The sequence below is a fragment of the Monodelphis domestica genome, chromosome 4 (assembly GCF_027887165.1).
Source record: "Monodelphis domestica isolate mMonDom1 chromosome 4, mMonDom1.pri, whole genome shotgun sequence".
NCBI lineage: Eukaryota > Metazoa > Chordata > Mammalia > Didelphimorphia > Didelphidae > Monodelphis > Monodelphis domestica.
The window spans coordinates 222,879,851-222,893,527 of NC_077230.1; the positions used below are offsets into that span (position 1 = coordinate 222,879,851).

The following is a 13,677-nucleotide window of genomic DNA, read 5'->3' on the forward strand; positions in this document are numbered from 1 at the left end:
TCATACCCTCCCCACTACCCTTACTTCCTCTTCAGAGCTAATGATGTCCATTGCTATAAAGCACACTCAGAACCTATTCAGTTACAAAACAAATAGTTCCTCTGTTCAAGAGATCATCAGATTACAAACTAAATACAGTTGAAATAAGTTGGAAAACATCCCATCATCTTGTATTATTACTCAATTAGCTTGGCACAGGTTGAATGTGTTCTACAGTCTCTTCCAGGCGTTTCTTGTTTTCTCTTCTCCTTCCAGCTTAGGGACTGCTAGGTTTTACTCTGGATCATCAAATTTTACTGGTAGTCTAATCACCAGCTATGCCTAGAACTAAGATGAACTCTTGTCAGTTCATCCCATCCAGCCTTTAGAAAATCATTTTCCTTTCCTTCCTATTCTCTGGGTCTACTTCATTCATTCTGCTACCTTAACAATCACCTTATTCACCTTGAATTCTACCCAGAAGGATCCTCTCTTTTGGCATTTTTCTGGATAATCAGACTCTTATTCATTTTCCCTGTTCTTCTCCCATCTAAAACACCACAATTTCTTTTAATTCTCTTTCTTCTCCTCTCTCTAGTTCTTGCTTTTCTGATTGCCTCAGACCTTCCAATCTCTTTTGCCTCCTCTTGCCCCTATATTCTTCTCTGTCTTGTTTCCTTTTCCTCTTAGTTTATTTTCTAAGACCTTTGCAAAACATTCTGTTTCTTTCCAGCTTTATGTCCCATTCTAACCTATTTCCTAACCATTTTACTGCAGTGGCTCTGAATTCTCGACCCATGTCCTGGATCTCTATGGTTACCTTTTTCTTCTCTTCCCTTTCCCCATGACCCACACCAGGAAAACTGCTAACTCATAATTATCCATATTAAAGAACCATTCCTACCCTACATATACAAATTTATCATAGGATAATTTAGAGCTGGAAGATACCCTAGTAGCTATCTAGCCACCTCCTCTTATTTTATAAGTGAGGAAACTGAGGTTCAGGGGTTTAAGTGCTCAAGGTCACAGAGGTGACTTAGCATTAGATCTAGGGTTTGACCCAGATATTTTGACCTCAAAATCAGTGTGCTTTCCAACTATACCTCTGAGCCATGTAAATGAAATGGAAGAAGAGTTGTCTATCAAAAGTTGTCCACATAAAGGGCCCAAGTAGAATGTTTCAATGTATGATATATTTGAAGGAGTACCATCCACTTTAGTTTTAAGTGAACAAAAGAATTCATTGTACCATAGTACACTTAATATAAAACTATTCTACTTTTAAAAGAGGGTCTGGTATAACGTAAGAGCACTACTGTGAATCAACATTTTGGGGCATAGATGGACAGAGGGATGCACACTCATCAAAACTGAAGGCAATAGTTCTTTTAACAGAAGTTCTTTATCTCTGATACAATAGAGTACTGTATTAGGAGTGATAAGCACCTGGGTTTTTGGCTCCAATATTAGGATATTAGGTTTTCTGGACACCACACTGGATGTACTGCCTCCTAGAGTATTAGAAGAACTGGTATATAGGATTATGGTATTGTTTCCAGTGATCTCTGAAACACAGAGAGTGGGAGAGGCATGGTGGAACTAGATAAAGTCAGGTATCTTTATTTTCATCACTATTCATTAAGGATATTGGTTTGTAGTTTTCTTTCTTTGTTTTTGTTCTTCCTCAGTTAAGGATCAGTAACATATTTGTGTCATAAAAAGGAATTTCTTAGAGCTCTTACCTCAGCTGTTTTTTCTAAATAGTTTTTGTATAGTAGAATTTATTGTTCTTTAAATGTTTGGTAGAACTCACTTGTGAATCCATCTGGCTCAGGGGCTTCTTTCTTAGGGAGTTCATTAATGGCATGTTCAATTTCTTTTTCTGAGATAGGATTGTTTAAATTCTTTTCTCTTCTGTTAATCTAGGCACTTTATAGTTCTTTAAATATTTATCTATTTCATTTAAATGATCAGCTTTATTGAAATATAATTGGGCAAAAAAACTAATAATTAAAAAAATTTTAATGTTATTTTACGCTTTTCATTTTTAATTCTGGTCATTTGGTTTTCTCTTTCTTTTTGATCATATTAATCAATGGTTTATCTATTTCATTTATTTTTCATAAAATGAATTCCTTATATTTTGATGGTTTTCATATTAACATCTCCTTTGAGATATCCTTATTTTACAAAAAAATAAAAGAGAGAAAGAATAGAGTTTAAGTAAACCAGTGGACATTACTCCTAGTACAATTATAGGGACAAATATGTCCATATAGGAAAGTGAGGAGCAATCACAACTCACCATCATTGTTTCCTTAAGAAAATATCCTGTCAGACTAACTGCTGTGCTTTTTCATTTTTTTGGACAGATAAGTGAGGAGAATATCAGATATAGTTGGCCAAAGCATTTGTCAGTCTTTCATGCTTATCTTATGGAAAGGATAGAAAAAGTTATTTAGGAACAGTTAGGGGGATTCAAAACAAATAAGGTGACCACATGCAGAATATGGTTTGTGTAAGCTTAGAATAAGGTCTCTACTAAACTATCTTAGGGATTTGTGCTTGGGCCTAACCTATTTAGCATTTTTATGAATGCTTTGGATAAAATCATAAAAATATGGTCAGATTTGCCACTAACATAAAACTTGGAGGATTAGCATATATGGACAAGATAGGTGGTATTTCGAATGATCCTGATTGACTAGACTTTTTGACTGAATCTAATAAAATAAGAGAGGGAAAATATAAAGTTTTATACTTGAGCTAAAAAAGTCTACTTCACAAGTACAAAGAAGCAGAAGAATGGCTACATAGTTCATCTGGGAAAGGTCTCAGCAATATGAAATAGCAGGCAATGAGAAGACTCTATTGTGTTCAGTTCTAAGAAAGGATATTGATAATCTTGATGTCTTACCAGAATGGTGAAAGGACCCAAGATAGCGGACATCAAGATCATCTGTTTGAGGAAAGTGAAGATCTTTAGCCTACAGAAGAGAAGACTTAGTTGGAAGGAATTAGAGATCAACAATCCAATCTTTTCATTTTATAGATGAGGAAACTGACGCCTTGTGCAGTTAATGACTTGGCCAAGGTGGTAGAAAGGAGAGACAGAATTTGAAGCCAGGTCTTCTGACATCCAGTCCAGTGCTCTTTCCACTGTAAAAGGAAAAAAAAACTATGTAGCAATAACCACTATCCAAAATTGTAATGGGCTACGTAGGGAAGATAGGTGGAAAAGTGGTTAGAATATCATGTCTGTAGTCAGGAAGTCTCATCTTTCTCTGTTCAAATCATGCCTTAGACATTTTCTAGCTATATGGCTCTGGGAAAGTAACAATCCTATTGGCCTCAGTTACCCCATCTGTAAAATGAGATGGAGAATGAAATGGCAAATCACTCCAGTATCTCTGTGAAGAAAACCTCAAACAGGGTCACGAAGAGTTAAAGATAACTGAAAATAACAAAAATAACAAAATCTTGGGAAGGCAGGAATTTCCTCCTTAATAGAGATCTTTTAAAAATAGGGAAAGATATTTTCTATGGACCCACACCTAACATGTCTTATCTATCTCCACATAACCAAATGATTTTAGAGTTAGAAGCAGTCTCAGTGGTCATCTCATCCCCCCAAACAGAATCCCCATTCTAACCCATTTAAAAAGGGATCATCTAAACTCTGCTCTGAGGGAAACTGCTTATCTCCCAAAGTAATGTTCACAGTGACTCTTCAGTCAGACTTTGAGATAGCTGTTCTGTCTTTCTGAGGACAAGTAGGTGCCATTTGAGTTTCTGGACTTGGATTCAAGAAGAGCCCAACACAAATCCTCTCTAAGATACAATGCTTGGAGTCATTTTATCTCAGCTTCAATTTCCTCAACTGTAAAAGGGGGATAATAGCATTTACCTTAAATGGTTGTGATTCTAACATCAAAGGCTTTGCAAACCATAAAGAACCAAAAAAATGCAGTTGTTGTTATTATTACTTATATTTAATAAGCTAAATTTACACAGTTCCTTCAGCTCTAGAAGTTTCCATCATTCTGTAATTAAGTGGTAAAATTTCTACTGCACTTTCCCACTGTGATATGGAATTATTTAGATTGCATTTTTGATACCCCTGGACTTGTTTTAAAAAAAGGGCTCCTTTTGTCGTTTAACATGTATAGAAACTTTGGTACCTTCATGGTCATAGAATATGGATCTCCTTTTTCATGATGAGAAAACAGATTCAGAGAGATAAAATGTCTTTCCCAAAAGTTATACACATAGTTAATCACAGAAACTAGATTAGAAAACCTGCACTTTCACTGACTTGAGTTTTTCCTCCACAATAGTTTATCAGAAAGGAAAACAGATAGATACTGTACACAGGACCATGAACACTTGGTTAAGGATTTGTAACTGAAAAATCAAGGACAAATTGTCCTTCACTGTTAAGGGCTTGCTTATAATCTCTACTGTTATTTGAAACCTAGGCAATAATTATTTTGTGAGTTGGAAACCTGGCCTGAAATATCTCAACCTGGGAGCATATTTTATTCATCTGTTTTCAAATAAGATTTAATTGCATTTGCTTGGTTTTTATATCAGAGGAGATGGCAAAATATACAAAGCAATAGGTTTAATTATAAATTGATTACATTACATTTCTTTGATCAGTTTTCTTAACTTTCTACTCCAGAGCACATTCTTTTTATTCTTATTTTGTTTGTGAGCCTCAGTCAAATATTTACCTTTCATTATTTTTATAGTATTCATGGACATTATCTACTTTGTGTCCCTGTTAGAGAATGGCAGAAGAGCCAATACAGAAAACACTGGTGTTCCAGGGTGAGAGGGTAACTTGGATTTCCCCTGCAACCCTGACTGACCTTTTGGAGCTCAAATTGCAATATCCCAAAGCACCTCTTGTTATGGGGAACACCTTTGTGGGTGAGTAGTTGAATTGTCTTTCTTGTATTCAGAATCACAATGTGAGTTTCTACCTTTATGCGACTAATAAAAATAATAGAAGACATTAACAAATCCATTCCAAAATCAAAATGTATACCTGGGCACTCATCATTACTGGATCGCTACAATAATATTGCTTAGCATGTTAAATATTTAGTATTTATTATTCTTAAAGGGAGATATGATCTATTTACCTAACTAGAATGTTTCTGTTTTCCAAAATTAGCATTCTTGTTCTTTTGATCATCACAGATAATGAAATGAATTCCTTGAGAGAAGGAACTGTGTCTTCTTTATCTTTGTTTCTCTTTATCATCTAGAATAATATCTGGAACAGAGTAGGCAAGCAATAAATGCTCATTCAATAAATGTTTATACCTAATAAAAATATTCTCAGAAACCTTAAAAATTCATTATTGTTTTTATATAACTTTGTGGGTTTGCCTTGTGACTTCCTTTTCTAAGGTAGTGACATTTCTGTAAAGAGAGTAACTTGTCTTCTGTTCATTAGTGCTACTTTTATTTTTTAGGACTCAACATGAAATTTAAAGGTGTCTGTTATCCAGTTATTATCTCTCCCTCTAGAATCTTGGAACTTCAAGTTGTGATGATTGATGCAAAAAAAGGTATGCTCCCACTTAAATTAAGGCATTATTTATGCTGGTGATTAGGTGAAGAAAAGCAGAATGCATTTGAACAGATCATGGAAAACCAACAGTGTCATCTTGGCCATCTTGCTGCCTTAAGATACAACTTCATCTACAGCATACCAAACAGGAAAGAATTTGCCCATTTTCAAGGGCTTCCAAGGAAGGGTGTATAATCTACTTTCAGATACAGTTCTTTGTCCATATCTAGTGGATGCCCAAGAGAAATTAATTCAGTTAGAAACCTTTTCTAACAATTTTCACCATCAGGAAAATCTTACTATCTATCCTATTCTCCTTTAAATGCTTTTCCTGTTATTTTCAGCAAAGATGAGAACAGTAGGTCATCACCTTCTAGAAAATAACCCTTGCTATATAGTATATTCTCAAATATTGCTATTATCGCTTCATCACTTTTTCTCCTTCAGATTAAATATTTTCTTTTTAGTTATTTCCTCTAGTTACCCAACATGCAACAAAAGAAAGATAAATTTCACAAACTGCTTCCCAGTTCAGAATTCAAACTGGTAGATTAGCATTATCCCATGATTATATGAGAATCTTAACATGGTAATTTAAAATGAAAAAAATAGGTGGGGAAATTTTATTTAGCATTATTATTTTATTTCATTTGTAAAGCAGTCTTCATCCTTCAACCACTGAATATTTCTACACATACATATTTTCCTGGTAACCAAAGTATAATGATTTAATATTAAAATTGAAATATTGAAAAGAATTAGAATTTTTTTTTTTGAGAGGCAGAGGAGAAGGAATCTTCTTCACCAGTTAGAAAATCTCTAGATTTTGCTAGTGCTCCTGTAGTCTGTTCTGGAAGCCAGTGTAAAGATATAAATGATGGGGAAATCACTACTTTCCATTTGGGAGAAACATTCTGATTTATTAGCTCTCATAGCAGTGTAAGATGGACAACATAAGGGACAACACAATGGGGTGCATGGAGGGACATTTTACAATATTACTTTCTACAAAATGCATATTTTAAAAGCTAAAAAGTTGTAATAGTATATGTCCTTTAGGCATTTATTTTGAGATAAGCCAAGCTGCATTTTTAAGAGTAATACTTTAAAGCTTCCAATGAAGAGTAACCAAAAGTGAGAAAACTTTAAGCTTTGCCTAGGGTACATAAAAAATGATAATAATAATGATCATTTACATATTCTTTATGGTTTGAAAAATACATTATATGCATATATTATTCCATGCCTTCTGACTCTGGGTAAGGAGATAGCTTAAGGGACACCTTTAGTATTTCTTATGTGTTCACAGTTTAAAATTCACAAATTGGCTAGTTGCAAGCCTTGCTTTTCTATATCATGTACATATTTTTATTGCTTAGGGAGAGCCTTTCCTTCCACCACACACACATTATAGAGAAAGTCATGTGCATTCGTGATGTAGATTCCATATGTGAATTCTGTGCTCTTGCTTTCAAGTTTTGTTGTTATTGTCCAGGAAAACTAAGGATGAACCTAAGCTGTACAACAAAGATACAAGTTTTCTAAGCTCTGATTGGATTTTCTTTTCCATTTCTATTTGGATAACCTCGTGGTAATCACCCTTTGAAGTCTAAATAAATATCTATTTTATAAGAGCCAAAGAGCAGGGTCCTCTTTATTGGTGTCAAATATCAAAGTACATTGGATGTTTCATTTTAAAGTCACTAATGCTGTCCAACTTCCCAAAGTTAAGGCATGTGCTCCCTCTGCTGGAAGACTGTCCCTCTTGTGATCTTAGAACTCATAATGGCTGGGGACTCCGGTAAATCCCAATCACTGAAAGGTGACTCATTTAACTTTCTTTGGAAACATAAGTAAATGGCCATTATTATTAAATGGGTAATTAAATGTACAAAAATACAAAAAAAGACATACTGTAGCAACTGAGGCAAAGATCTCAAAAAAAGAAAGCCTTCATAATATAAAATGCATGCTCCTTCATGCTTGAATTCTAAAATATATCCTTAGAGCATGTTTTGTATTTTTTAAAATATTTCAAAGAAAAGCAAAACTAACTCTAAGTTATGACTAATAATTAATTGCCAAAATTATGAGGCTCTGTAACATTTGCTTCAGAATCAAATCCATTATACACAAACAAAAATGCTGTAATTAAAAAAAATCATTCATAATTAACTTGGTATATTAATATGAATTGAGCTCCAATTGTTCATTTATATATAGAGAAGACAAATAAAGTCTTTGAGTACTAACATATAGCCCTTGTGTGTCATAGGTGTTATCTGCCAGGGCCTCAGTTTCCTCATCTGTCAAGTAAGAGAGTTGAACTAAATGATCTGTGCCTCTTCTAGGTCTAGAAATCTGTGAGTTCCAGGGACTTTCCAGAATTTCCAGGAAGCAGAAGTTCATAAGTTATTATTTGTTTTGGAAGGATACTAGTGCCTAGGAATGCATTAGTCATTGTTGTTGACAGAAAAAGAATTGGCTGGCTTCTTGCAAGGACACAATTCAATTCATGTTAACAAGAACTTTTTGAGTATCTGCTATGCGCCTGGCTCTATCCTAGGTGTTAGGGTTAAAAAGACAAAACCAAAACCACCCTTCCCCTAAAGAGCCTGTGGCACATATAGGGGGAAGTAAAGAATGTAGATAAATAAATTCAAAATGCATACGGTGTAGGGGCATCTAGGTTGCTCAGTGGTTAGAGTATGAGGCTTGGTTTCAGACGTGACTTTAGATCTATGTCACTTTGGATAAGTCACTTAACCCCAATTGCGTAGCCTTTTCTGCTCTTTTAGCTTGGAACTGATACTTAATATTGATTCAAAGATAGAAGGGGTATATATATTATGTATGTATATATATTTAATTTGATAATAATTTTATGCATAATTATATATGATTATGTATATTATATATATAATTTTGGGAAAGAATAATAGAGAATGCATTAAGACCTAAATGATTCAGAAAAAGCTTCCCATAGGAGGCAATGCCTGAATTCTGAACTGTAATGAACAATTTTCACATTTGGGACACAAAAGATAGGAGGCCACTCTGTAAGGATGAGGGAAGACAGATTCTAGAACACTGACATTAAATAATGACCAGGGAGGCTGATAGGGCTAGTGATGCAAAATGGGGAGAGAGGGAAGTAGCCACTCCAGTGATTCAAAGAAAATTAAAGTACCATTGGCTTCCTTTAAAGCAGAGTTTTAAAATATTTTTGTATCACAGACCTCTTTGGAAGGCTGGCAAAACTTAAGGATTCCTTTTTCAAATAATGCTTGTTGCCTCATTAATGATCAATGAAAATGCTAAACCAGTTAGAGGTTAGTGGAAATAAAAATGTATTTTTTTTCTCCTCCAAGTTCAGAGAATCCCTGAAATCTATCTCCTGATGCCTAGAGGGCATCAATTGACTCCAGACTCTAAAGTCAGACCTTTCTTTGGAAAAGCTATCGTCCCCCTTTGTTGGTTATAGCTCTGTCTAAGCTGACTTTCAAAAAGCTGAGAGTCATATGAAGTGGAAATAAGGAGAAAATGCATTCTAGGCATGTCTATACAAGGATATGACCACAGGAGATTGAAGATTATATACAGGGAATAGAAAATAAGTCAATTGACCTGAACAGAGTACATAAATAATGTATGATTAGCCTGAAAAGATGTTGTTGTTATTGAGTTATTTTCAGTTGTGTCCTTCTTCTCATGACCCCTTCTGGAGTTTTCTTAGCAAAGATACTGGAGTGGTTTGGCATTTCCTTCTTCAGCTCATTTTACAGTTCAGGAAACTGAGGCAAAATAGGTTAATCAACTTGTCCAGGGCACACACAACTAGTATCTGAAGCTGGACTTGAACTCTGGTCTTCCTGAGCCCAGGTCTGGCACTCCATACACTGTGCCACCTAGCTATCTCAAGAAGTGGCAGTCTTCTTAATTAAAAACTCATTTGTTCTTTTTAAAATTATTTTTTGAAAGAAAAAGCCTTGAAATTTGGGTGGAACTGTCATAACTCTTCAGTTTTCATCATATTTGCTTATGTTAATAATAGATTCTAGTCAATGTTCTTTGTAGTAACCAACAGAAATTACTGAAAACTGGAGACCAGTAGGATTAATTATAAAGCTTCTCATAAAAAAGCAAATTGAGTTACTCTATGAACATTTATGTGCTTTAAACATTTTATTTTAAACCCTTGCTTTCTGTCTTAGTAACAACTCTAAGAGAAAAGGGCAAAGGCTAGGCAAATGGGGTTAAGTGACTTCCTCAGGGTCACACAGCTAGTAAGTGGCTGAGATCACATCTGAACCCAGGCCCTTCCAATTCTAGGCCTGGCACTCACCAGCTGCCTCAATAAGCATTTATTAAACACTGGCTGTGTACCAGGAACTATACTAAACACAGAGGCTAAAAAAAAGGGACAAAAGAGGAAAGATACATTAATCTTGAGTTCACAGTCTAATAAGGGAGACATGTAAATAACTATGTAAAATCAAAATATATACATGACAAATTGGAAATAATCCATAGAAGGAAGGCAGTAGAATTAAATTAGATTAGAAGAGGCTTCCTGTAGAAGATGAGATTTAAGTTGATTACTTGAAGAAAGTCAGGAGGCAGGGAGAACATTCTATACACAGGGAACAGTGAGTGAAAATGTCTGGAGTCCAGAGACTGAGTGTTTGGTTTGAGGAAGAGCAATGAGGTTAGTGCCACTGGGCTGAAGAAAATATGATGCTTAAAAATGACAAATAGGCTCTTAGTTAAAAATAATGCCATTTGGCACTTGATGTTTGAAACATCCAAGTTTCTAATACCAGTCAGGTGACTTATATGAAGTTACTTTTCCTCTTTGAGAGTTGATTTTCTCTCTTAGGAAATGGGGAAAAACAATATTTGATCTGTCTACCTCACAGGGTTATTTTAAGGCAAGGAATATTTTTAGAAAAATTATTTTTATTTCATTAAATATTTCTTAATCAGGTGTAAAGTAATTTTAAACAATCATTAAAAATGTTTTTTTTTTAATTTCCAAATTCTCTTTCTCTTACCCCACCTTCCTTCTTGAGAAGCAAAGTACTTTAATTCGATAATAGACAAAAGGTCATGACATAGTATATAACCCATGTTACCAAAGAAAGCACAAACAGAATAAAATGATAAAAATAAAGTTTTAAAAGTATGCTTCAGGGGCAGCTAGGTGGCTCAGTGGATTAGAGTCATGTCTAGAGATAGGGAGTTCTGGGTCCAAATCTAGTCTCAAACACATTTAACTGTATGGTCCTGGGCAAATCAATTAACCCCTGTTGCCTAGCCTTTAATGCTCTTCTGCCATTGAACTGATATACAGTATTGATTCTAAGATGGAAAGTAAAGGTTTAAAAAAGTATGCTTCAATTTGCATTCAGAGTTCATTATTTCAATTAGCGGTGGTAATAGATATAGGTAATAGATAGGTGGTAAAGATAATATTTTTCATCATGTATCCTTTGGAATTTGTCTTAGAGTAGAATGTCTTGATCAGTGTCTCTGAGTCTTTCATACTTGATCATCCTTACACTATTGCTATGACTAGTTCACAACTCCTCCAAAATATATTAGTAATCCAATTTTCCTCATTCCATCTGCATTTATTATTTTCCTTTTCTGTCATGTTAGCCAAACTGAAAAGTGTGAGGTGGTATCTTAGAGTTTTAATTTTTCATTTCTGTAATTAGTAGTGAATTAAAACATTTTTATATGACTATTGATAACTTTGATGTTTTTCTTCTGAACACTGCCTGTTCATATCCTTTGATCACTTATCAAGTGGGAAGTGGCTCTTATTTTTTTTTATAAATTTTATATATATTTGAGAAATGAGGTCTTTATTAGAGAAACTTGCAAAATTGATTCCTCTAGTTTTCTGTTTTAATTTTAGCTGCCTTAGTTTTGTTTGTGCTTTTAAAAATTCATATAATCAAAATGATCTGTTTTACTTGCCATAATCTACTCTATTTCTCAATTAGTCAAAATTGTTTTTTAGTAATTCAATTTTATCTGACTTTTTGTGACCCCATTTGGAATTTTCTTGTCAAAGATACTGGAACTGTTTGCCATTTCTTTCTCCGGCTAAGTTTATAGATGAGGAACGGAGGCAACCAAGGTTAAATGTCTTACTGAGTCAGGGTCATAAAACTAGAGAGTGTCTGAGAGCAGATTTGAACTCGGGAATACAAGTCAGGAGGGCAAAACCTATGGATCCCTTCTCAGAAAATTTTCAGTGCATGAAATAAAATAAGATAACAAAGGAAACCAATTATATTGAGGTATAGTTATCATAACATGCTAAAAAGTAAGTTGAAAGATTTCAAGTTAAGTCCTATTTTAGGAATTAAATGAGATACTATGAAGAAATATTTTTGCAAACCTTAAAATACTTATGGTGTCCACTATGTTATTATTGCAATGTTATGGGATCAAGCATGTAAAACACTTTAACTATCAAATGTCATATAAATATAAGATTACTATTTTATTATAAAACTGAGTTTTACTATAAGACCATCAAATTAAAGTTAACATTGTATTCAGTGGTTACATAAATAATGTTTCATTTTATTTTTCATCCTCCAATTGGGGAAATTATGCACTAGCTTACACTGTAAATATGAGAGAGGAAAACAACATAGGAGGAAGAGAAGGGTCCAGCTAGCTGGTTAGCTTTATTTATCTAATCAAGATCTGACAGGTCAAAGACATTCATAACCTTTCCCTCCACCACCACCATGTTGCCAAAATGTACTGATACCTCTATTTGTAACTCTAGGCTACACAGTGTCCATATCTTGTATGTAATCAAAAGCATTCACATTTTATTAATGAAGATAAATTGCTTTTAGGATTGACTATAGGTGCTGGCTGCAGCCTAGCCCAGGTGAAAGAAATCCTGACTGAAATGATTTCAGAGTTCCCAGAGGAAAAGACTCAAACATATCAAGCTCTCTTGAAACAACTGAGAACTCTGGCTGGACAGCAGATCAGAAATATGGCTGTAAGTATTCGGAGCCACACACAGGGCAAAGAAAAGGTAATTTCAAGTAAGAGAAGTGGGTCAGAAAATGACTCCATTCCTTTGGAGACTATTGATTGGTGTTTTTTCATGTGTCCTGGAAAAGATTGTTCACCTAATTTTAGATCCGTGTTTAGTCCCAGATTGAATTCCTCCTAGTCAATACTTTTATATGAGGTCTTTCTAAGTCAGAAGTGAATGATATTTAAGAAAAAATAACTAACTCCATCTTCATTCTTCCTATTTTGTAGGTAAGGAATGGGATGAGCTGATCTTTGACTTGTTTTGGTCCTTTCCATAAATCATAAAGAAAATCTCTTATCTACACCCTTATTTCTGATTATAATTTGATATTTAGGTTAAGTTAAATAGAAATTACAGTTCTTAGAAAAACAATATTAGTTCCCATTGATAGTTATAAAGTATAGAATAATCATGAAAGCAACCAAAATTGTAAAAGAATCTTATTTGTTCAGTCCTTAGGAGGACACATCATAAGTCGGATGGCAAGGTCTGATCTCAATCCTGTTTTATGTGTAGGCAACTGTATACTCAACTTAGCATCAAAAGGTGAGAAATGGGTCTCCTCTGTAAATCCAGTATATAATGATATTTAATTTTGTGTTAGATACTATTACATGACATACAAGACCGAGTATATTTCATTTTTTTCTCCCCAATCTCCTGCCTCATAGGTCCTGCTTGGGGAAAAACTGAGAAAAAAGGAAATAAACTCTTTGAGGCACTATTTCACTTTTATATCTAGTGGTAGATGATGAAAAAATCCCAAATGGTTGACTGGAAGTGTATTGAGGAAGTAATGTTACTGAGGAAAATCTTATTAAAAGAACAACAAAATCCTAATAAAAGAATTATGACCAAAAAATCCAGAAATATTTGAGTAATCAATTTTGGGAAGGGCAGTTACCATTTTTCTCTCCTTTCTACAAAACTTTATGACACCATCATCAAGTGTTTTCTCCTCCCTAATTTATCAGGCTAGGCTGGGGCAAGTTCTATGGAATTTTCCATTAAAAAATGCAAACTCCTTGACATG

The 13,677-nt window shown here is 34.3% G+C and overlaps 1 protein-coding gene across 3 annotated transcripts in view; it reads left to right on the forward strand.

The window, feature by feature from the left end:
• The window catches only part of LOC107648868 (aldehyde oxidase 3-like), a 159,603-nt gene that overhangs the window by 36,980 nt on the left and 108,946 nt on the right, over positions 1-13,677 (forward strand). For all 3 annotated transcript variants that reach the window (XM_056794171.1, XM_007494930.3, XM_056794172.1), the window contains exons 9-12: positions 4,773-4,917; positions 5,469-5,564; positions 12,451-12,602; positions 13,097-13,190. In XM_056794171.1, coding sequence (XP_056650149.1) covers positions 4,773-4,917; positions 5,469-5,564; positions 12,451-12,602; positions 13,097-13,190 — 487 coding nt within the window. The remainder of the gene's footprint in view (positions 1-4,772; positions 4,918-5,468; positions 5,565-12,450; positions 12,603-13,096; positions 13,191-13,677) is intronic.